The sequence below is a fragment of the Macrosteles quadrilineatus genome, unplaced genomic scaffold (assembly GCF_028750875.1).
Source record: "Macrosteles quadrilineatus isolate MER2022 unplaced genomic scaffold, UCM_ALF_1.0 Scaffold_2__2_contigs__length_208266976, whole genome shotgun sequence".
In the NCBI taxonomy this organism is placed as follows: domain Eukaryota; kingdom Metazoa; phylum Arthropoda; class Insecta; order Hemiptera; family Cicadellidae; genus Macrosteles; species Macrosteles quadrilineatus.
Window position 1 is genome coordinate 143,931,326 of NW_026542595.1, and position 23,546 is coordinate 143,954,871.

General features: G+C 35.5%; 1 protein-coding gene across 18 annotated transcripts in view; it reads left to right on the plus strand.

Annotated features, from left to right (window-relative positions):
• LOC128986310 (CUGBP Elav-like family member 1) overlaps positions 1-23,546 on the plus strand; it is a 767,482-nt gene that overhangs the window by 729,693 nt on the left and 14,243 nt on the right. For 15 of the 18 annotated variants that reach the window (XM_054406611.1, XM_054406613.1, XM_054406622.1 and 12 more), the window contains 9 exons: positions 2,027-2,152; positions 4,027-4,106; positions 6,278-6,418; positions 6,787-6,892; positions 13,576-13,677; positions 14,972-15,037; positions 16,356-16,385; positions 17,105-17,140; positions 22,413-22,442. In XM_054406611.1, coding sequence (XP_054262586.1) covers positions 2,027-2,152; positions 4,027-4,106; positions 6,278-6,418; positions 6,787-6,892; positions 13,576-13,677; positions 14,972-15,037; positions 16,356-16,385; positions 17,105-17,140; positions 22,413-22,442 — 717 coding nt within the window. The remainder of the gene's footprint in view (positions 1-2,026; positions 2,153-4,026; positions 4,107-6,277; positions 6,419-6,786; positions 6,893-13,575; positions 13,678-14,971; positions 15,038-16,355; positions 16,386-17,104; positions 17,141-22,412; positions 22,443-23,546) is intronic. The other 3 variants (XM_054406619.1, XM_054406618.1, XM_054406620.1) reach the window with 3 other exon arrangements.

Sequence of the window (23,546 nt, forward strand, 5' to 3'; positions counted from 1 at the left end):
TTCCGTCCCCTATGGGTATTATTTCACATTCCATACTCAAACTTAAACACAATTACCACTTTCCTTCAGATCACTTTGCAAGAAAACTAAAACATTTTTGTGTCCCAGTTAGTCTGTTCTGACTCGAAATTCATAGATTTGAAGTAGTGACAAATCCAATCTAACGACCCCAATTCAAAAGAGTTGGTATTTTTTGTAGGGACTTCCAGAGCACATTTAACACCAACACTGCTCTTTACCTTTTTAGTTCGATGGTTCTTTACATTTTCCCCATGATTATTCTGGTGGCCGTAGAGAATAAATTATATTGATCAAAACAATAAGTTTACGTTCCCTACTATGGGTATTATTTCACATTCCATACTCAAACTTAAACTCAATTACCACTTTCCTTCAGATCACTTTGCAGGAAAACTAAAACATTGTAAAAATAAGTTAACAAATACACTTTCCTTGATCAAAATCGTGTGTTCATAAACAGAAACTCCAAGCTTAATAATTAATTGCATACTTAAAGTGAGGTTATAAAAATAATAACAAATGTCTGACAAACATTAAACAGCTGACGAATAATTTATAAACTGTGTATTATATTCTTCAATAAGAATTGTATTGACTCGACCTTTAAAGGGCTGTAGGTCGTAGCCCTTACAAAAAATGTAAATTCTAAGGAAGTTCGGCAAAGCTACACACTATCCCCTTTAATTTGAGACATAAATCTTGTAGATCGGTCCAGTAATTACTGAGAAAACAGTGTTACAACTGTGTATTAAATATATAGATTTAATATTAATAACTTTATAAAGCAATTACTGGAATATTTTAATTATTCATTGGTTTTTTCCTCTCTCGATTGAAAAACCAGAAAGTTTTCTTACTTCCATAACTTACCATCACCTATCCCTATCGAGTGCCACTCAAGTTTGTTTGGATCCACCTGACTGACTACCGAGGTACAGTCCCTGATGGTAGGAGGCACTTCTGGCTCAGACTGTACTTTAGCACGTGCTTCAGGTTAGAATAGAGGAAGGCTAATTCAGTGTCATGCTCCTCACAATCCCTTTGACGCTTGCTTACCATAAACTCTCCACTCCAACACGGACGCGGGAGTCAAATAGCTGTTTAAGTAATGTTGAAGAGCAATATTACTTGTCCTGATTTACTTTAAACACTTAACATGCCATATATATAAATGATCGGAACTAACATTAAAATTTTCTTCAGCTTAACTATGGATGATGAATCTGGGCGTATGTTTACTCTGTGCAACCATTAATAAAGAATTGACGGTAAAACAGCAATTCCTCTAAACACAGATCCGAATTACCAAATGCTAGATCATATCACCACAGAGAATAGACCATATAATATCACAGACTTTAAATACTCCCTATAGGTTTTGTGGAATTTTCTTGTTACCCAAATTTCAAACCTGTTTAACACAAAAATTATATTTTATACCCATTGCTACCATTGTAACGAAAGATTAAAGCAAAATTCGAGATAAAAGATAAGAGAAAATTATTTGAGCCAACATAAAACACACCTAAAATAATCGCCAAACTTTACTATAGCATGAGAAGACTTGTTTATTCAAAATAAATCCTACTATATTTGAACGTTGGCCACTCTTTCAAACTTTACATTCTAAAAATGAACAGTTAATTGAAAAATGTAATGCAATATTGTTTAACTAACATCTTGTTGATACTTCTGAGTGGTCTGAAAATCAGTTCCTAAAACAGTTGCTTTGTAGTATTTTTGTAGCTGAAGAATACTTTTGATGGCTTTGATTCTCGAGGTCCCGGGTTCGAATCCCGCGAATCACCATTTTATCTATGTGATGCCACAGCCCTCTACCCTATCTTGAAGTAACAGGGGCTAGATCCTAGCACCATGTAAAGGTGGGACATGAAAAATGTTTTCTTCATTCAATTTGACTCTCCCCAGCTCAATTGTATGTTGTATCATTGTCAATGGTTGTATAGACATATACAGTGTAGATCATCTGATGGTTTTGTTGCAGAACGGAAGCTGTTCGTGGGGATGCTGGCTAAGAGATGTACGGAGTTGGACGTAAGAGGAATGTTTGAGACGTTCGGACACATAGAAGAGTGTACTGTGCTGAGGGACGCCAATGGCCAGAGTAAAGGTGAGGCAGTGTTGCCAAGTGTACGTAATCATCGTATGTTTACAATAATTTTATTCATGTTGTAGTATGACAATAATAATAATTTGCACAGTATTTTTCTACAATTTTTTTTTTCTGTACAATAATTTTCATTTTCTCCCAATCAAAGTTAAGTATCACAATCATGCAAAGTATTATTGTTTTGAAATTCAAAATTAAATTATTAATTGTACATTCTCATAAGGAATAATTAGTATATTAATTTTTGTGAATACCAGTCAGTAAAGAATGATTTTTGGTGATCGAAGACATAAATAAATAAAAGTTAGAAAATGATAAAATTGTCAATGATTGTAGATCTCGTTTACAAAGAGTCACGTAAAGTTTTTTTTATAAATCTTAAACTTTTATTTGGTGGGTCTATTTAGTATCACCAGATTTTAGTGAACAGTTTATAATTAGCCCTGTTTTCTGTTTTAAAACACATTTTTCCACATGACTTACAACTACTTTAATTTTTCAGGTGTTATTTTCTCTAGTTTTTATGTGTATGTATTTTTTGAAATTGTGTATGCTCACATTCTCTTCACAAGTTATTGTTGCAGGTATTTTAGTTTTGCTATACAGTTTTCATTTAAACTGTTATTATAGAATAGTAAAAATCAGGTGTCAATATTCTTGGTTAAATGTTGATTGTAATCATCCATGCATTTATGTTACGCTTTACTAAACTATGTTTGTTAATGTCTCTTTTAATGTTCCTTACATTTACAGATGTTCACTCATATTGAGCAAACCACAGATTCAGACATTGCTTTCATCTAATGTTGTTTTACTTGTCAAAGATCCAAGTGAAATATCAATAAATTAAAATGAAAATGTCTTTGTTTGTTCTTTTAACAATATTCTGTAAAAGTTGTAAGCTCACAATTGTGTTTACCTGTTTGCTCTATTATTGAAATTTTGTTGCATGAGTATTTGCTTCTTTTCCCATTGTTATAACGCAAATCTTTCTTCTTTTTCTGTTCATCGCTTTACAAATACCTTGTATATTGTGTGTATTAAAGTCCAGTGTAAGCACATAATAATTCACACTTTGGGCAGGGACAAGAGAACCATTTTGATTACTTCTTTTGTCTGTGCTTTAAGGTAATTTTTGTAAAGTAAGTTTTTAAGTTTTGATATTTTTGTTTACAATTTTTATAAATTTAAATGTTTTTATTTCATTTAATTATTGAAAAAAACATTCTTTTAATCTAATTTTGACCAGTTTACATAATGAATTGTCTCTGGCTCAGTCTTTAACCATAATAAAACTTTTTTTTTTTAGTTCACAATCCTCGATTTACCAAAAAAATTAATACAAAATAGTACTGAACTGTTACGGAACGTGCGGTTAATGTTATGGGAAAAATTTATTAGAAAACTTGATGTTCAACATTTTTAGCCCTCTTTTGTCAGCCAAATATATTTTGTTTTCAGTCCTTTCCTGTACTATTTCACTTTCCTAAAAGAAAACAGTTTGTATCAAACAATTGTATCGTGCATTCAAAATTGTAAGTCCAAACCAAGCAATTGGTTTGGACACAAGAACTTTTAATGAGAATATTTTCTGTTTTCAGTTCTGTTCTATAGCACCTTAAAGGAAAAATATTTTTACATTTTTGATTTCATAGCGTTTTAATTTGAATCTAAACGAGTAGTGCAAGTACATCTAAAGCATAAACACTGTCAAATTAGTTCTGATTGTAGTATTTTCAATTTTAAAGTCTAGACTAAGCAAAATCAGAAGCATGGGTTCCGCACTAACACGTTCCGCTTACACAGAAGGCAATGTCAGATTCTGTGTCTTGTTTGATCATGTCCTGTATGTGTTTGTTTCTCTGTTGGCAAAGGTTGTGCGTTTGTCACTTATATGACCAGGCAGTGTGCGCTCAACGCTATTAAGGCCATGCACCATTCTATCACCATGGAGGTAGGGCCTTCCCTAGTCTGTAGTTAAGGTTAAGCATGGGGCCGAGTTACCTTACGTTAAATGTGTAGTATTGTTTTCATGTCAAGTAGTAAAAACAGTGTAAGTCACTGAAGTTTCGTAGGTCTTTATGGATGAGAAATCTATAAGGTAGTATCTTTGACTATTGGTACAACTAGACATTCTATCCCCCGGTTCACAAGTTGATGTGAGCCACTGGATTGTGGTGATGTAAATTAAAATTTCTGTCAAATACAACAATACAAAACAAACTGATCGGGGCAGTCAATGATGATGTCTACACGACCGTGGAATATTTTTATGATTTTGCCGCGATCGCGGACGATGACGTTTCCGTGACCGGGGCAGTCAATGGAACGGGTTTTTTGAGCTATATCATGGACTAACCAACACAAGTAGACTTCTCATCCCATTGTAAATTTTGAAGCTTGTTTTTTCGTGTCTAGTTCATGTACGTAATACATGGGCGCTAGTGTCGACAAAATTTTGTTTCTATTATTTTATGGTTAATTTCATGATTTGTGCTTTACTGTTTGGCTATATAACTAGTAGTAGGAGACAAGTTATCGTTTATGATTAGATCGTTTTATTTGGTTGAACGGGGCTTTAAAACACAGAAATAACAAGAAACAAATTGTAAACAAAACGCTACCCCTACAGTGCACTGCACAGAACTAACAATAAAATTGGCTTCAGCTGATCCATAAGGATGAGAAGTCTACTAAGGGAGTATGTTTGGTCTATGACTATATTTATAGCAATTTTATACTTTAATACTTTACTTTGGTTACGAATAATGTTCTCATAATCTATGTGTAGATGTTTATTTTACTTTGTTTAATGTAAAATGATATTCATTTAATCTTTTGAGTGTTCAAAACTAAATCGTGTAAGAGATAAAGAAATCTTTAATTTAATCCTTAAAACTAAACTGTGTCAGCAACAAAAAATAAGGTTGAACATTATAATGTTAGACACTAGAGCATTTTGTGACTGGCTCTCACGACTACGTTCATTTTTAATAAAAAATTTGGGGACAGCTAGTCCATAGAAATGGGATGTCTACCTCAGTATCTAATAGTCAATGGTAGTATCTTTAACCTAAATACTCCCTGAATAAACCTGTATTATGGGATGAGTTACTTAGAATAAGGTGTATATTATGTAATGGTAATAAAACATGTAATGCTGGAGGTGTTTTTTGCTCAAAATTTGTTGTTGTACAGTATGTAGTTTTTAAATTTTGAAAACATTCTCTAATGCCCATCATGTAAAATAATTATTATGAAAAATTATTGAAACTTATGAGTTTGTAAGTAACTCTGCCCCACCTCTAGTTGTATAAGAGACAAATTAACACAAGCCTCGTCTTCTTGTAGTATGAATTAGTTCTGGTAATAAGTTTGTAAGTGCTATTTAATCTATGATCAAAAAAGAATACTCTACAGGTAGAACATTTTTGGAACGGCTAATATCTGTAAAACCTGTTGAACTCACTTGTCAAATAATGTTTTCAAAAATTACAAACAAAAAGAATAGAAATGTCTACATTGCATGATTTTCATTATGTGTCACATTGTGTCCGAGTTTGTGTTCAATGTACAATATTGTCATAGAACTGTATATACCGCTTGGAGTAATCTCACCTCGAGCGAATTTCTCATGTGTGAGGTGTCTAGTATTTTAATTGTGCAGCTTTTACTAACAACGGGATACCCGAAAAGGAAAATTTTACAAAAAGAATAGTCGAGATGTTCTGCACACCACATATACCTCGTGTATTTTGCATGATATTTGTATTGTGTAATATCAATAATTACGCTTTATGTGATTCATCAAAACTGTGTTCCCCTTAAATTTGTGTCAGGTTGTAATAAATATATCAGGTTCTTGAGAGAACCTTTTGCCTTGACACGGTTTAAAATGTTTAATTTGTTTCCTCATTGTTATACCTATGTACAAAAATAATGTCTAAAAAACTAATAATCAAATATTTTATCCAATTAAATAAACCTTAGTAAGGCTATGTTATTTTATCTAAATCACAAAGTCATTTAATGTAAAATAAGCTGGGTCCTAAACTTATTTTAAATAAGCAAAATGTTTGTAAACAAATTTCTCAGACACATTTCACTAAATGTTAATGTCACCAGGGCTGCACTTCATCTCTGGTCGTAAAATTCGCCGACACTCCAAAGGAAAAGGACCAAAAAAGATATCAGCAGCTGCAGTCGGATCTGTGGGCTGGGTTGAACGCCTTACCTTCCTACGTAACCATGGGTCAGCCAATAGGGGTGAGTCTTTACTTTAATTTGAGAGATAACAGTTTCGATAGAGACTGAGATCAGCTGATTTTTTTGCCTCAGTACCGCCCTTCAGAAACAATTGTTGCACTAATCCATTCAAAGCGTCTGCGCAATGTTAGTTTACATGTTTGTTATAACCAAAGCAACAGGCCTTGTAATAGAGAAGGCTAAGATATGGTCCTATTGCAGATTATCTAAAGAATAGATCATGACACTTCCACAAGTCCAGATCAGCACAGTGAACATGTAATAGTTTCAAATGTACAATTACATAAAAAAAAATTCAATTAGTTTGTTGAAAATGTTAAATATTACTGAACCATAGAAAATGTGACAGTTTGTGGTATGTTTTCCAGACTGATTCCCAGTCGTACATCACTGCGTCACAGCTCCAGCTGCTGTCTCAGCTACAGAACGGCAGCCAGAACAGTCTCGGCACACAACTGCTGCTGCAGAACTCCGGTATGTAACTAGAGTAGACTAAGGGGCTCCGGTATGTAACTAGAGTAGACTGAGGGACTCCGTTGTTTAACTTAGGAGGGTAGACTAAGGGATTCCGGTATGTAACTAGATTAGACTGAGGGACTCCGGTTGGTATGTAACTAGATTAGACTGAGGGACTCCGGTTGGTATGTAACTAGGGTAGACGGAGGGACCCCTGTATGTAACTAGAGTAGATGAGGGACTCCCGTTTATAACTAGAGTAGACTTAGGGACTCTGGTTTGTAACTAGAGTAGACTAAGGGACTGCGGTTTGTAACTAGAGTAGATTGAGGGACTCAGGTTTGTAACTAGAGTAGACTGAGGAATCCCGGTTTGTAACTAGAGTAGAGTGAGTGATTCCGGTATGTAAGTAGAGTAGACTGAGGGATTCCGGTATGTAACTAGAGTAGAGTGAGGGACTCCGGTATGTAACTATAGTAGACTGAGGGACTCCGGTATGTAACTAGAGTAGACTGAGGGACCCCTGTATGTAACTAGAGTAGATGAGGGACTCCCGTTTGTAACTAGAGTAGACTTAAGGACTCTGGTTTGTAACTATAGTAGACTGAGGGACTCCGGTTTGTAACTAGAGTAGACTAAGGGACTGCGGTTTGTAACTATAGTAGATTGAGGGACTCTGGTTTGTTACTAGAGTAGACTGAGGGACTCCGGTTGGTATGTAACTAGAGTAGACGGAGGGACCCCTGTATGTAACTAGAGTAGATGAGGGACTCCCGTTTATAACTAGAGTAGACTTAGGGACTCTGGTTTGTAACTAGAGTAGACTAAGGGACTGCGGTTTGTAACTGGAGTAGATTGAGGGACTCCGGTTTGTTACTAGAGTAGACTGAGGGACTCAAGTTTGTAACTAGAGTAGACTGAGGAATCCCGGTTTGTAACTAGAGTAGAGTGAGTGATTCCGGTATGTAAGTAGAGTAGACTGAGGGATTCCGGTATGTAACTAGAGTAGAGTGAGGGACTCCGGTATGTAACTATAGTAGACTGAGGGACTCCGGTTTGTAGCTAGAGTAGAGTGAGGGACTCCGGTATGTAACTAGAGTAGACTGAGGGACTCCGGTATGTAACTAGATTAGACTAAGGGACTCAGGTTGGTATGTAACTAGAGTAGAAGGAGGGACCCCTGTATGTAACTAGAGTAGATGAGGGACTCCCGTTTGTAACTAGAGTAGACTTAGGGACTCTGGTTTGTAACTATAGTAGACTGAGGGACTCCGGTTTGTAACTAGAGTAGACTAAGGGACTGCGGTTTTTAACTAGAGTACATTGAGGGACTCTGGTTTGTTACTAGAGTAGACTGAGGGACTCAGGTTTGTAACTAGAGTAGACTGAGGATCCCCGGTTTGTAACTAGAGTAGAGTGAGGGACTCCGGTATGTAAGTAGAGTAGACTGAGGGATTCCGGTTTGTAACTAGAGTAGAGTGAGGGACTCCGGTATGTAACTAGAGTAGACTGAGGGATTCCGGTATGTAACTAGAGTAGAGTGAGGGACTCCGGTATGTAACTATAGTAGACTGAGGGACTCCGGTATGTAACTAGAGTAGACTGAGGGACTCCGGTTTGTAGCTAGAGTAGAGTGAGGGACTCCGGTATGTAACTAGAATAGACTGAGGGACTCCGGTATGTAACTAGATTAGACTAAGGGACTCAGGTTGGTATGTAACTAGAGTAGAAGGAGGGACCCCTGTATGTAACTAGAGTAGATGAGGGACTCCCGTTTGTAACTAGAGTAGACTTAGGGACTCTGGTTTGTAACTATAGTAGACTGAGGGACTCCGGTTTGTAACTAGAGTAGACTAAGGGACTGCGGTTTGTAACTATAGTAGATTGAGGGACTCTGGTTTGTTACTAGAGTAGACTGAGGGACTCCGGTTGGTATGTAACTAGAATAGACGGAGGGACCCCTGTATGTAACTAGAGTAGATGAGGGACTCCCGTTTATAACTAGAGTAGACTTAGGGACTCTGGTTTGTAACTAGAGTAGACTAAGGGACTGCGGTTTGTAACTGGAGTAGATTGAGGGACTCCGGTTTGTTACTATAGTAGACTGAGGGACTCCGGTATGTAACTAGAGTAGACTGAGGGACTCCGGTTTGTAGCTAGAGTAGAGTGAGGGACTCCGGTATGTAACTAGAGTAGACTGAGGGACTCCGGTATGTAACTAGAGTAGACTGAGGGACTCCGGTTTGTAGCTAGAGTAGAGTGAGGGACTCCGGTATGTAACTAGAGTAGACTGAGGGACTCCGGTATGTAACTAGATTAGACTAAGGGACTCAGGTTGGTATGTAACTAGAGTAGAAGGAGGGACCCCTGTATGTAACTAGAGTAGATGAGGGACTCCCGTTTGTAACTAGAGTAGACTTAGGGACTCTGGTTTGTAACTATAGTAGACTGAGGGACTCCGGTTTGTAACTAGAGTAGACTAAGGGACTGCGGTTTTTAACTAGAGTAGACTGAGGGACTCAGGTTTGTAACTAGAGTAGACTGAGGATCCCCGGTTTGTAACTAGAGTAGAGTGAGGGACTCCGGTATGTAAGTAGAGTAGACTGAGGGATTCCGGTTTGTAACTAGAGTAGAGTGAGGGACTCCGTTATGTAACTAGAGTAGACTGAGGGATTTCGGTATGTAACTAGAGTAGACTGAGGGACTCCGGTTTGTAACTAGAGTAGAGTGAGGGACTCCGGTATGTAACTAGAGTAGACTGAGGGACCCAGTCCTGTATAAAGTGGAGATAATGATGAGTGTGCCATTCTTATAGAAAGCGAAGTTGGTGATAAGATTGGCCAACCTAATCTTGTACAACGGATTTGCAACCACAGTAAGAAAAATACAATTATTTTCATTTCCCATGAACAGTTACAGTATGGTACATTTATGGAATTTTTAAACTTAAACTAAACAAAGAAATCCCTTACTGACAAATAGATCTAAGTCTATAGAACATAGAATTATTGAAATAAAAAAAGTAACTAAATAAAGTTAAGTAAATAATTAATTTCCTGTCTGACGTTGAACATAAGTTGACTTGAATAAAAAAAGTGTAACTAAAATAAGGAAAATCCTACTTGAGTAGATATCTGTGTTTTGGCTGGGTTACAATACATAGGAAAATAACTAAGGGTTAATTTATTTTTTATGTAAGGTACTTGAATAAAGGTACTTTGATGAAAACCATCACATGATTGGTAATTCTAATGCCAGATTTTGGTTATCAGAGAAGAGCATTGGGCCATGGGGGGACTGGGGAGTATACCTGAGTGAGTCAGTGATAGTGAAGATAGTAGGCAAAAGGTCAGGTCTATAACAATGCTCAGTTATAAAAACTGCCTCAATGTCCTCCAAACTAAGCCATACAGCCTACATGATTTTGAGACATAATGGAAAGATAAGGTGAATTAAGAAGTTCAACATTGTTTCATGTACATTTCTGTTATATTTGTGGGACAGTTGTTATTCCTCAAGTGGATTCGGTGAATATAGATGTTCGCTAGTATTTTTTAATACCTAAGTAAGTCAGGAAGAGGAATTAGTGGGGTCGTATAGCTGCATATGATGGCACTCGATGGCAGAATATTTCAGTTCTGGCAGAGAGGCTGCAATTTTAGGTAGTTATAGTATACAAGTTTCTGAACCTAAAACCACCCAGACCCCAATTTTTAAGGACCTCGGTCGTCCGTAATGACGTCATAAAAATGGCGGCCCTAAGAGGATGCTGGGTCCCCATGAATTGGCTATAATGACCGAATGCCTGAACCGATTTTCATGAAATTTGGCACACAAGTGCTTGAATACATTATCTCGGCCTGGGTTGAATATGGTCAAGTTTCATCAAGTCATTTCAAAATGGCGGCTGTTCAAAACTAAAATAAATATGAGGAAAATAATTGTGAATTGTTTTAAATACAGGGTGAGTTTCAAATGAGTTCCCCCTACTTTTTAATACATTTCTTAAGATATCAACTCCGAACCAGGTCAGATAATTGTAGAGTAGCGAGTACTTCATTTTGACTGGGTTTTATTTTATCCGTTTTTTGTTATCAAGCTTTCTTGATAAAATATAACAATTATTTTGATTTAAAATGTCAATATTTCAAAAACCAAATATCACAATGAAAAACGGATTGCGGCATTGAATTCAACATAAAAAAGTAGTTCACAATGATGGGTCACAACACCACCTTCATTTTTAAAATAATTTATCACACTTCAAAATGGCAGATCCAACATGGCGGCTGAAAAAAATACATCCGTCATAACCGAGTGAAAATAGGTCAACAATGAATGGTGGTGTCCACTTATCTTTATCTAGCACTATTTTGAGATTGTGGCCTTAGTTTGTAAATGCACAATGTTATAATGGACTAAAAATAAAGTTATAAAAAGTTCTCATAACTTAGGAATGGATCAAAATTTTTTTTTAACGGATTGCAGCATCGTATTCAGCGTAAAAGTCTTGTTTGAAACGGTGGGACACAACCCTACCTTTACATTTGAAAAAATAACTTTTTATCCAAAATGGCGGATCCAAGATGGCGTCCAAAAATTTAAACCCAGTCAAAATGAAGTACTTGCTACACTAGAATGATCTGACATGGTTTAAAGTTGATATCTTAAGAAATGTATAAAAAAGTAGGGGGGGGAACTCATTTAAAACTCACCCTGTATAAAACAATTCACAATTATTTTCCTCAATTTTTTTTATTTTTGAACAACCACCATTTTGAAATGACGTGATGAAACTTGACCATTTTCAACCCAGGCCGAGATAATGTATTCAAGCACTTGTGTGCCAAATTTCATGAAAATCGGTTCAGGCATTCGGTCGTTATAGCCAATTCATGGGGACCCAGCATCCTCTTACGGCCGCCATTTTGATGACGTCATTACGGACGACCCAGGTCCTTAAAAATTGGGGTCTGGGCGGTTTTAGGTTCAGAAACTTGTATACTATAACCACCTAAAATTACAGCTTCTCTGCCAGAACTGAAATATTTTCCTGCTACCCAACCTGACTAAATATAACACTGTTGATAGTTAAAAAATGTAACAAAGAAAGAAATGTAATTCATTGTATCTCTCATTTTATAACAATTGTAATTAAATGGTAAAACATTTATTGTGTAAGAGTATCCAATAGTCAATGGTTGGATTAAGTTCAACTCAATTATTGTGATATTGCATAATTCTTCTAAATAAAATCATAAATACATACAATCCGTTGACAATAAGGCTGAAATCAGTGCAGTATACCAGTTTTAAAGTGTTAATCAAATAAACCACTACTCTACTAAGTGTTGAAGATAATCAACCTAATCGGATCTTTGTAGTGCAATAGAAGCAATGGACAAAGTGAAATGGTGGCAGTATTCGAGTAGCATTATTTCACTAATGTTGCGGTCCTTCCAATGTAATTGGCAACTACAATTGGTATAATTCCATTTGCTCATTATCTTCTTTATTTTGTTTTACAATATTTTTTGACATTATTCGTAGAGCCATTTCTGTTACCATCCTTATTTACTAAACACTCATAACAAGTCTGTTAATCTTTCTAGATAAATTAATCAAAATCTAAAATTAAGAACACCTAAATAAAAGTCAATTTAATTAGCTAATATCATTATTGTGGGTTTATGGGTAAAATTGTTCATGTTTTTTATTGTAACAAGAAAAAGTTTAGTGAGACAACGATAAATTTTGTCAAAACATTTCGAACTACTCCAGTGTAAATTAATTACTAAAGTAATTCTTAATAACTCAATAACTTTCAACATTGAGTTCATTGAAAAGTATAACAAGATTTAAGATTATTACAGCTTGAGAAACAAAATGAAAAGCATCGAAATAAATCCTCCAGCGAGAAATATTGTTGCCAGACTTATCTATTGTGCAAACAGAAAAGTTTTTGAAACATGTTTCAGTAATTTCCTCGATTTCAAGTTCCCATCAGAAAGTTTGCCTTCTTGTCTACAGGAGTCAGATGTTAATGTTTGAGTGTTACTCCTCAAAATTTACATTGTTTAATATTCCTCAAACTTTATGAATTTCTGCTTGACTAATGCTGTTTTGATACATAACATTTGGTTGTAAAACTTTCTCTTGCAATACCTGGAACTAGTGTAGAATACAGCAAGAAAATATTAATATATGATAGAAGGATTGGTTTCAGCTTCAGCATCTCCTTGGTATATCTTACTATAACTTAATTATCAGAGGTCTAATGATCAATAAAGCATGGATTAAACATTTTTATTCATCATTATTAGTCATCTTGAAACTCAAGAGAGAGCTGTTCCTCTGCCTAAATCATATTTTAAGTGCAAAACTAAGATGGGTGCGGAAAATGCAATCACACCTCGGAATACTGATTTTAACCCAAATGATACATTTACATAGTTTTGCTAAGTTTGTACCAGAAAGTAATTTTTTTTGTATTGACTTTACTATGCTGAAGTGGACATCCCATCTAAATGAATCATTCAGCTATTGCCAACTTTATTTCTCCCTTAATTTTGGTAGCTGAGATAGTTGGTGTGATATATAAGATGCTTAAAAAGACAGGTGAACATAATAACATTAAATTGTTCTGATTTGGAGAGTATGGCCTAAGGTAATCTCCGTGTAATATTTCTCATATTTTTCAGCCCTGCCTAACCTCTCAGCGCTGAACAGCTCAACAGCAAGCCTGGGAGAAATCAATCCTGCCAACCTCCAAGGCTTGGCCTCCTTAGCTAATTTCCCTGCTAGTGAGTAAATCTAGATTGTGGTTTAAGTCTTGAAGATTTGATATGTTGTGATTCAGATATAAAATCAATTAACAGAATATAGATCCAACACACACAGTATTTTGTCAAATATTGTCGATCGGCAGATTTTTATCCTAGTTTTCATATTATTTTTTATAACGGTAAATTGGCACCACAATATTTGTACCCTTCTTAACTGTCTACATTATTGCACATCCAGCCAGCTATTACTGTACATTATTGGATTCGACCAGTTGTTTTTTCTTTGCTGAATTCACAAGATTGATCTGTGAATGTTGTTTATAAAGAGCTAAATTTAATTGACAGTCAGACTCGAAACTTGACTGAAAGCTTCAAACAACTGTCTAGTGCTAACAGTCTCGCTGGCAGTCCATTGTCTTCTCATGCTAAAGACAAGCCCAAAATAATTAGTGGACATCAGCCAAATCATTTAAACACTAAAGAACACATTATGACTGACAGGGCTATTTTTATGTGGCTATTGCTGTATTGAAATCTAAATTATAAGGTTCTTGATGACATCCTTGTCACTTGTGCTTTGTCACTGAAATTGTGAACTTTATGAAGGATGAGGAATACCTTTTTATTTTACAGCACCACACACATTCAGTGCTCCTTTTCATTCTAAACTGACTGCATCTTTTACCAGATCAACTCTTATCATACTGTCCATTTTAATTTATATCTGCTTAAGATCAGTTTATCTAGGGTAGGGTTGTCACAATTAAACTGTTTCTGTCAGGACAGTCCCAACTTTAGTATTTTGACCGTTTTTATATCTATGCTAATCCTAGGGGGATGAGGTGGATGAGGACCCGCCCTGACTTTTCCCTAACCAAAGGTGGCAACCCTGATCTAGAGTATTAAGTTATGGCTAACTTAAAAAAATTGACAACTTATATCATGGTAAAATTTATTTTTTGTCTGTTCCCAATCTAAAAGACTCCTTTAGCTTTTTGTGTTTAGAGTTGCATATGACTCTTGCCGTAGGATAATTTCATCTTTTTATCATTGTAGATCTAAATGACTACTAAATAAATACTATTTAGTCCTCTGACAAAGCTAGGGTACTCAGTGAACTGAAAGGATAAAATTTAGTAGCTACTGCCAGGAGACAAACCGTCATGGTTTTTATAGCCAGTCATGCTACAAATTGAGCCTCCAACTCGGGTAGCTGTCAAATAATACTCATCGAGTTGCAGATTTCTTTTGTAATATTATTTATGTGTTGGTTTTCACAATATAATCTACAAGCCAAATTTAAATTTTGCAGTTAACCCGATAAACATGCAGAATCTGGTCACACTGGCGGCAATCACTGCGGCAAACTCACCAACAGGTAGGAACTTGCTAACATACATAGCTGTAAAACAACTGAAAAGTTTCTCTGGCTCAGATACCCAAACTAGAATAAAACATCAGATCGAAGGTTGCCACAATGTAGACACCGGAAAATGGTATCCAAGTCCCAAAAAAGTAGTCTACAAGGAAGGTACTAACAAATAAAGGATAAAATTCCCCATCATTAAAACTATATCAATCCAAAATTTTAAGAATACTGGAACAAAATCATCTAAATACATAGGAGTCCTAAATGTTCAAGTTGTGACATTTTAGTCTACATGACTATGAACAAAGCTACCAAGTAGTCATACATGTTGTTGTCCAATCCATCCTTAATAAGTCTACTGTACTAGTAATTGGCCAAAATTTTGATTTTGTTATCCGTTTTTACCATTATCAATTGAGTATCATGAATTTTCAATTAGTTCTCATGATCGATAACTGTGTCTAGTAAAGTTAATATTTTCAAACATGGTTTTATAAAGTTCCATGTTTCCTGGAGACAGTAAAATGATTTAAAACTGGTTGGAAGTAGAATACTCTTGTACTTTACAGCAAGTTTGAGAGGTTTTGAAATATAAAGAACCTATATACACAGGGAGTGTGAACGTAATAATGACAGTTTGTATTCTTTGTTAGTTCTCTGTTCTAATATCTCCATCAGTAGGCTTCAAAAACACACTGGTAAATGTTACATCGTGTTCATCTAAATAGAAGTAATTTATTGTAAGTTTACACTTTTAACACAGAATATTCCCAGAAACATTGTCTTTTAACAAAACGCTACATACAATACCCGTACAACCGTACGGAATACAAATTAATGGAATTCTTTAAAAGGAATATTGTTCAGCTAGATTAGCTGAGGAAATTAAGAGTCCAGGGGCTAAAATACACAGTAAAAAAAAACTCAAAACGTGTCAATGATATTTCCTCCTTCTTTAGATAATAAGTTGAAAAAAATTTCAACTAAAGTTCAAAACTGGAGATATCTTGAGTTTTTATAATCTTGAATAATTTAATCACCACATAAGTATTTTAATTGGCATTTCTCATCAACCTACGCTCTGAAGTCTCTACATCAGAACGAAATATCAGTGTTGTGTGTGTTCTTTTATTGTGTTCTTTTGTTGTGTTTTTTTCCTGGACTCTTAATATTCTCAGGGAAGATAGCTGAACTATATTCCTCTTTCCCTCTCAAAACATTCCTTACTAGCCAATTGGCTTTCCTTTAAATTATAAAAATTTACGTTAACAACTAAAGAATTTGCTTTTTCTGGTCAGCCAGCCCAATGAATATTCTTGTTTTATAGGGTCCAGCACATCTAGTCTCAGTAGTCCAGGTCTGTGATATTTCAGATCCCCCATTTTACCCTTTGTATATTATATTTTACCCTTATTCAGTATTTATAACAAACTTATAATTTGTATTTTGGAACATCCTTTTTATGAGTAAATGATTGTGCATGACCCCAAGACTTTTTTTTAGAACTTGCAATGCCTTTTTTCTACCTGTAGAATAATTGTAGCTCTAAATCAATGTGTTTTTTCATTGCATCAGAATTTTTGTCAACCTCTTATTATATGCCACATGAATAAAATGTCTTTTGATTTTTTTCTGGTAATGATTTTAAAGTAACATTTTGATATTTTTGTTATGTAGACAATTTTGTATCAGATTGAATGATTGGAGTATTTCTTTTTGAGTAAACTACAGTATATTCTATATTTTCTCATACTTATTTAAACCAACATATTTATGTGACAGTAATTGTATGAAAGTCTGATTTCACCCAAATATAACTGGGTGTATCTATTTTTACAAGAATGCTGTGTACTGTAATATTGAAATACACGTTACTTCTGTGTCATGATTATATTTGTTTTGTTTTTATAATAATGATTACAAACAAAACCAAATACTGATAATTTGGGATTTATTCTTGACGTTTTCAGATCTTAGTTTATAATTAAGCCAGAAATCCCCTAAACTTTGGGATATTTTTTGGGCTTTTACCACTACCTCAAAAATATTTTTGACCTTTTTATACTTTTGTTTCAGCACATTCAAGTTTAACTGGTTCAGCTACTGCAGCAGGTTCGTATTAGATATTTTATCAATAAGGTGTTACTAGTGTACCTGTTGCTCGAATTCGAGCAATTCTTTATTTTGAGCCTATATAAAATTGTCCAGGATTTCTCGCTCTTTTCCATTGTAATTATTACACCAACCCAAGTTTCGTCTACAGATGCAATATGCCAAAGAATATCACCCACGTACAATCTCCAAGAAGTGGTAAAAAAGACAGAAACCAACCCATACAATAGATATAAGTTAACTCCATAAGAAATAATTTTAAAAGTTACTGTGATATTAGGATTTTCCACTGATTTGGTAATGGAACATTATATTGCAAAACATGACACGATGCAGAAGAAAATCAATTTTTAAATCAGAAAAATCCATTGCAAATACTTCATTTTGACAAATTCAATAAATCACAATTTAAATATTAACAGCTGTTGCATTAAAAAGTAGTGTAGAATTATGCATATGGTCGTAATGTAAACAAATCTGAAGAGGCAACTTTAAAGGCTTCTGGGGCAGAGCCCCAAGGGAATTTACCTCTTTCCTCTTTTGATGGCTCATCTACAGACCAAGACCTTTCTTTAGAGACCCCTACCAAGTTTCTATGCCCAGCCGTTCTCTCAAATTAGCTGTGACAAAAACCCCGTTTTCCTCCATAAGAATAACATGGGATGGGAATTTAAAGGCCACGGGGGCAGAGCCCCAAAGGAATTCACCATGTTTCTCTTTTGATGGCTCATCTACAGACCAAGACCTTTCTTTAGACACCTCTACCGAGTTTCTATGCCCAGCCGTTCTCTCAAAATAGCTGTGACAAAGAAAAACAGTTTCAAATTAATATATAGATTTACAATAGAGAATTTACCATCCAAACTGATAAAGACCAAGTTGTGGTTCTCATAATGAAACACAATTTATTCAGCTTTATATCAATTCAATACTAATGGAAGTAGCAGGATGTCTTCTAGTTTCTTTAGATAAAAATCCATGAGTTTCTATGATCTTTTTGTTCTGGGGAATTATCCTTCACATTCATAATTCTCTTTTATAATTGGGGAAATTCATTAAATTCCAAAAGTCATGAGTTCAGTATGAATTGTATGTTCAGTATGTTTTGAAATGTTTTGTTTTATTAATTTGATTATGTTGAAAAATTACACTTATCAATATAATACCCGAAACAGGAATGATCTTCAATATCCTGTGAAATATATAGTACAGCTCTGTATGAAGGATCGCCATGGTACACGGGTAGGAAAATTTACAATAATCTCTCAGAAAAAATTAAAACGGAAGAAAATATGTTATCTTTACAAGAAAATTAAAATCTTATATTATATCTCATCTCAATACACAACTTAATTAAATGTAAGGATGAAAGTCAAGCCCTCCTTTCATCAGGTTTGTTATCATTTATTACATTTCTTATAATAGTGCGTGGAACAAGTGTAAAAATCTTTCACTTCCGGAGACCAGCACTATACTTTGGGAATCGACTAAATACATGTAAAGGAGTGAAAATCAGCCGGGAGGCAAGCTTTAAAATAATTAGGTCACGGGCAGTGACGTCATCAAAATGGCCGCTCATCCAATAATAATAATGTCGCATATCTCGTAAACCGCTTAACCAAATTTGACGTATGACATCTTATTTGGAAGGTCTAATCATTGTCTATAAAAAAGGTTATTACACCTTTAGCGGTTAAACCAACGGTTTCCTTGTATTTAAGAAAATATTAATTTTGTATGCCCCAAAAAATAGGTTTTTGCATTTATCATTTGGAAAAATCAAAATAATCTAAATTTACTTTCCACCGTTGAATCCAGCTTTAAAAGATGAACAATTTAGTATTTTGAATCATCACTCTATGTATATTGGTTACCTAGATATTGAAAGTAGTAAACACAGAACACTTTGTCCCCCATGTTATCCTTATGGGAAAAATAGCATTCTATATCTCAGTTATTTTTTAACGTATCTTAATACAACTTGGTATGTGGTTTAACCTAGTTGAGCTACTTGATAATGACTATAAAATATTTATATTTTACATTTACATGGCAGCAAACCTACATACTCATTTCCCATATTATTTATATGACGAATATTTATGCATGATTATTTATGAACATTGTACTGTACTTTCTCAACTTTTCCTTACTTTACAGCTTTAGACCTTTACGGGAGTTATCAGGACTCAGATTGACTGAACACTTGTAGGAATTATGATACATTTATTATTCTCAGAACTGTTTACAAAAACTATTTACAAATGACTTCTACTTCGAAACCCCATAGACCAGGACAATTTATCAGGCGGTCCCTTAACGTCATGGTCGATCGGCCCGAGACCCTTCTGTCCCGTTTTGCTGTCCTGGGTTCCCCACGTTGGTTCTCCTTCCTGACGCTGTCCGGTCGTAGCGACTCACAGAAGTCCTATCGACACGGCTCCTGCAGTCCTCCAACTGGCTCCGTCTCGGAAAATGCTGAGAAAATGAAAATGGGTTACTATCCTAAACGCAGCAGCTACCGTCGTTGTTGCCCGTTCCTTTGGCAGATGCAGACTGCCATCTCTCCCAGACAACTCTTTCTCTTCTTAAATAGTGGAGGTGGGCTTTCTCTTCATCCCCCTCCAGACAGATCCATGGTCCCGGGAGGCAGCTTTTTTGGCCACCGGGGACTTAAACTGAAATAAAACGGATGCCGGGGCTCAACTCGCCAAACAGCTGCACCGGGCTCAAGACGCCTCTAGTGCGGGGGTGTACCGGGGCTCACCATGCCTCTAGTACAGGGACGGAAAGCACCGAGCTCAACACGCCTCTAGTGCGAGGTGTACCGGGCTCAGCACGCCTCTAGTGCGGGGGTGCCGGGGCTCAACACGCTTATAGTGCATACCCCAACGGTGGCGCCTACCGACGGGGTCGGGCCCGGAGGCCCAACATGTCAACGTCCCCCAAGAATGCTCCTTATATAGGGTCGTAACTCGTAAGATGCTTGGAGAGTGGGGGTAAGTACCCAGTATCCGCCCCCGGCCGAAAATACTGGGCACTTTTCCCTAATCACTTTCCCTCAGTACTTTTCCCTCGGGTCACTGAGCACCATTCCTCGGTGCTTTGGTGTTTTGGCCCATATTACATTACCCAACCTTGGCCTTCTTAAACACTTCATTAAAACATATGCTGTTAAATCTTGACGTTAAGCGTTTTTTTTATTAATTATCGAAGTATTTGAAATTCCCTGAGTATGCAAGTTTTTAGTACTTTGCAGGTGGATTTTGTATCAAATGGAGTGCAGCGTAATCTTGTCTTGAAATAGTTCGTGCCTCCGTCTAAATTATTTTCGGAATTTGTCTGGGGGAGATTGTCATCCCAGCATATAATATCAAAGCGTCGTTTTTTTCTTAGAAATTGAGACGAATCTTTTGACACCTCAAACGTTGAAATTTGCCCACAAATAAGGGAGGACTAGTGTTAACAAAAAGGGCTTCGCGTATTATATACAATAAATATATAATACAATTTTTTAATTTGTTAAAGGGAAATAACAGAGACACCAAGCCATATTTCATACTATTCTTAAGTTCAATACAAAGATTAAATAAACAGTCTAATGCTATGTAATAATATGTTTAAGTGAGGAATCCACAGTCCAAAGCCTGAAATGCATACTATTCTTCAGGTAGGGTAGCCACAAAAAAAAAAACAATCCATAACTATGTTTTGTAAAGCCCAAAATATTTTTACCCAAAAACAAAATTACTCTGAATATCATATTCTTCAGGTAACCACTTTAAAAATCTAAACGATCAATAACTATGTTTTAATAAGCACAAAAGACGTCAAACCCTATATGAAAATTACTAGAAAAATGTAAACTCAAAAGAAACAAAAACAACACGTTAATAAGGATTTTATCACGTTTCTTATTCAGCAATTGCGACATATTGCCATCAGATCTCTTGTCGGTTATCAGTCTGACCAACCCAGGAAAAAAATATTTCCCAAAATAAAATTACTAATATTTATAAAACCCCCGTTACAGTAGACCTGCATACTCAGTGAATTTCAAATGCTTATATAATTAATTAAAATTAAGCTCAACGTCAAGTTTTGTCAACATATGTTCATAAATAATCATGCATAAAACTTCGCGATAAGAATAACATGGGAAATGAGTATGTAGGTTTGCTGCTATGTAAATGTAAAATATAAATATTTTATAGTTATTATCAAGTAGCTCAACTAGGTGAAACCACATACCAAGTTGTATTAAGATACGTTAAAAATAACTGAGGTATAGAATGCTATTAAATAGTATCCTTATCCTTATGGAAAAAATTTTTTTCCATAAGGATAACATGGGGGACAGAGTGTTCTGTGTTTACTACTTTCAATATCTCGGTAACCAATATACATAGAGTGATGATTCAAGATACTAAATTGTTCATCTTTTAAAGCTGGATTCAACGGTGGAAAGTAAATTTTGATTATTTTAATTTTTCCAAATGATAAATGCAAAAACCCATTTTGTGGGGCGTAAAAAATTTATATTTTCTAAAATGCAAAGAAACCGTTGGTTTAACAGCTAAAGGTGTTATGACCTTTTTTATAGATAATGATTAGACCTTTCAAATAAGATGTCATACGTCAAAATCGGTTATGTGGTTTCCGAGATATGCGACATTATTATTATTGGATGAGCGGCCATTTTGATGACGTCACTGCCTGTGACCTAATTATTTTAAAGCTTGCCTCCCGGTTGATTTTCACTCTTTTACATGTATTTAGTCGATTCCCAGAGTATGGTGCTGGTCTCCGGAAGTGAAAGATTACTAGGTAATATGTTGCTTGTTCCACGCACTATAAAATGTTAAGTCTAATTTCACATTTAGGATACTTTTTCCAGTTTGCTTGTTATCAATCTATCATGACTTACTTCTTATTTAGCTAAATTTATCTTGTTTGCAGATTAATTTACAATAAGTACTTCTAACATCCATGTTTTAACAGATACCAACCCTTTATGAATTATTGCAATTTGTTTCCAAAAGTCCCACATAATCGAGCCTTTATTAGATCTAGTGCAATCATATTTCAGGGAAATGTAACAATCAATAATTTTTACTAAATATTAGGTTACACTTTTGGCATTGAACAATTTTTTCATTATTATAATCATTACTATCCATTAATTCTCTTGTTATTAGGTTTCAAATTTACAATCACCATTTTTTTGATAAGGAATGAATGCTTTTACTATTAGATTTATCAAATTTTTCAGCTGCTTTGTTGGGGAAAGCCACAACACCTGGTAAGGCTGAAATGGGTTCATCAAGCATTTTTTGGCTTTGAAGTTTGATTTTTTTAAATAGCCAATAAATTTTTGTATTAGCATGCTACTCATTTCATTTTAGTTATTGGTTTCAAATGAATAACGTTTATGTAAAGACTTCTCGAATAGATATACTTCTTAGTAACTAAAAATACAATACTGTGTTAGTGAAGTATATACCACATTCCCATGTAAAGTTGTATCCAGTTGTAGAACTAGGGATGATCGGTGGATCGTTAACACGTTCGCGGCGGCACGTCAAATGGCGGGCGTATCCCAGGTGCGGCACAGCCCTCAGCATCGAACAAACCCGATTGCCGCGTGTGATTGGCTTTCCAATTTCGGTCTGACAAATAGCAAATAACATGCGAGGATGTCCTGCTTTACAACGAGAGTCGACGTAGTTCGCTAAACACCAACAGATAGCAGCACTGCTTGTAACGTAGCCGGTCCCATTGGAATTGTATTGCCAAATGGAGGGAAAAAGACGGAACAAAAGTAGAATTTTGAGATTGCCAGACGGGGATTTTACGGGGAAATTTACTACCAACCTACACCACAACAAAATACAGTATACTATTGAGCAGTGCTGTGCGAGGTTTCAAGTTTCTAGCTCTAATCCTGGCTTAAAAATAAATCATTTCGTACTGCATTGCAGCTTGGGAGCGATCGCACCCACCAGGATGGCATTAGGGTTCCGTATGGGAGCGATCGCTCCCATGCCACCGCAAACGTGTTAACCAGTTTACAAAACAGACATTTGAGTAAATTTTGGTTTATCGATCGCAGGGCATGATGATGATGATGTATTTAAAACCGCGGGAGATGTTCAAGATTTTTCCATGATTGTGGAAGATGATTACAATAGTGTTACAATCTTTGGATTAAAGTCATGATGGCATTATTACTAATGCACACTCGACTAAATGTAGGCCTATGGTTACTAGCTGACAACTGATAAAATTACAACCCACTCATCCCTATGCAGAATGAAAACTAACATACGAGTATTTCAATCAATCCACTTGTTTTGCTGCTGTGCATACTTTTTTCTTTATTAAACGTGAAGCACATTTTCTGTGG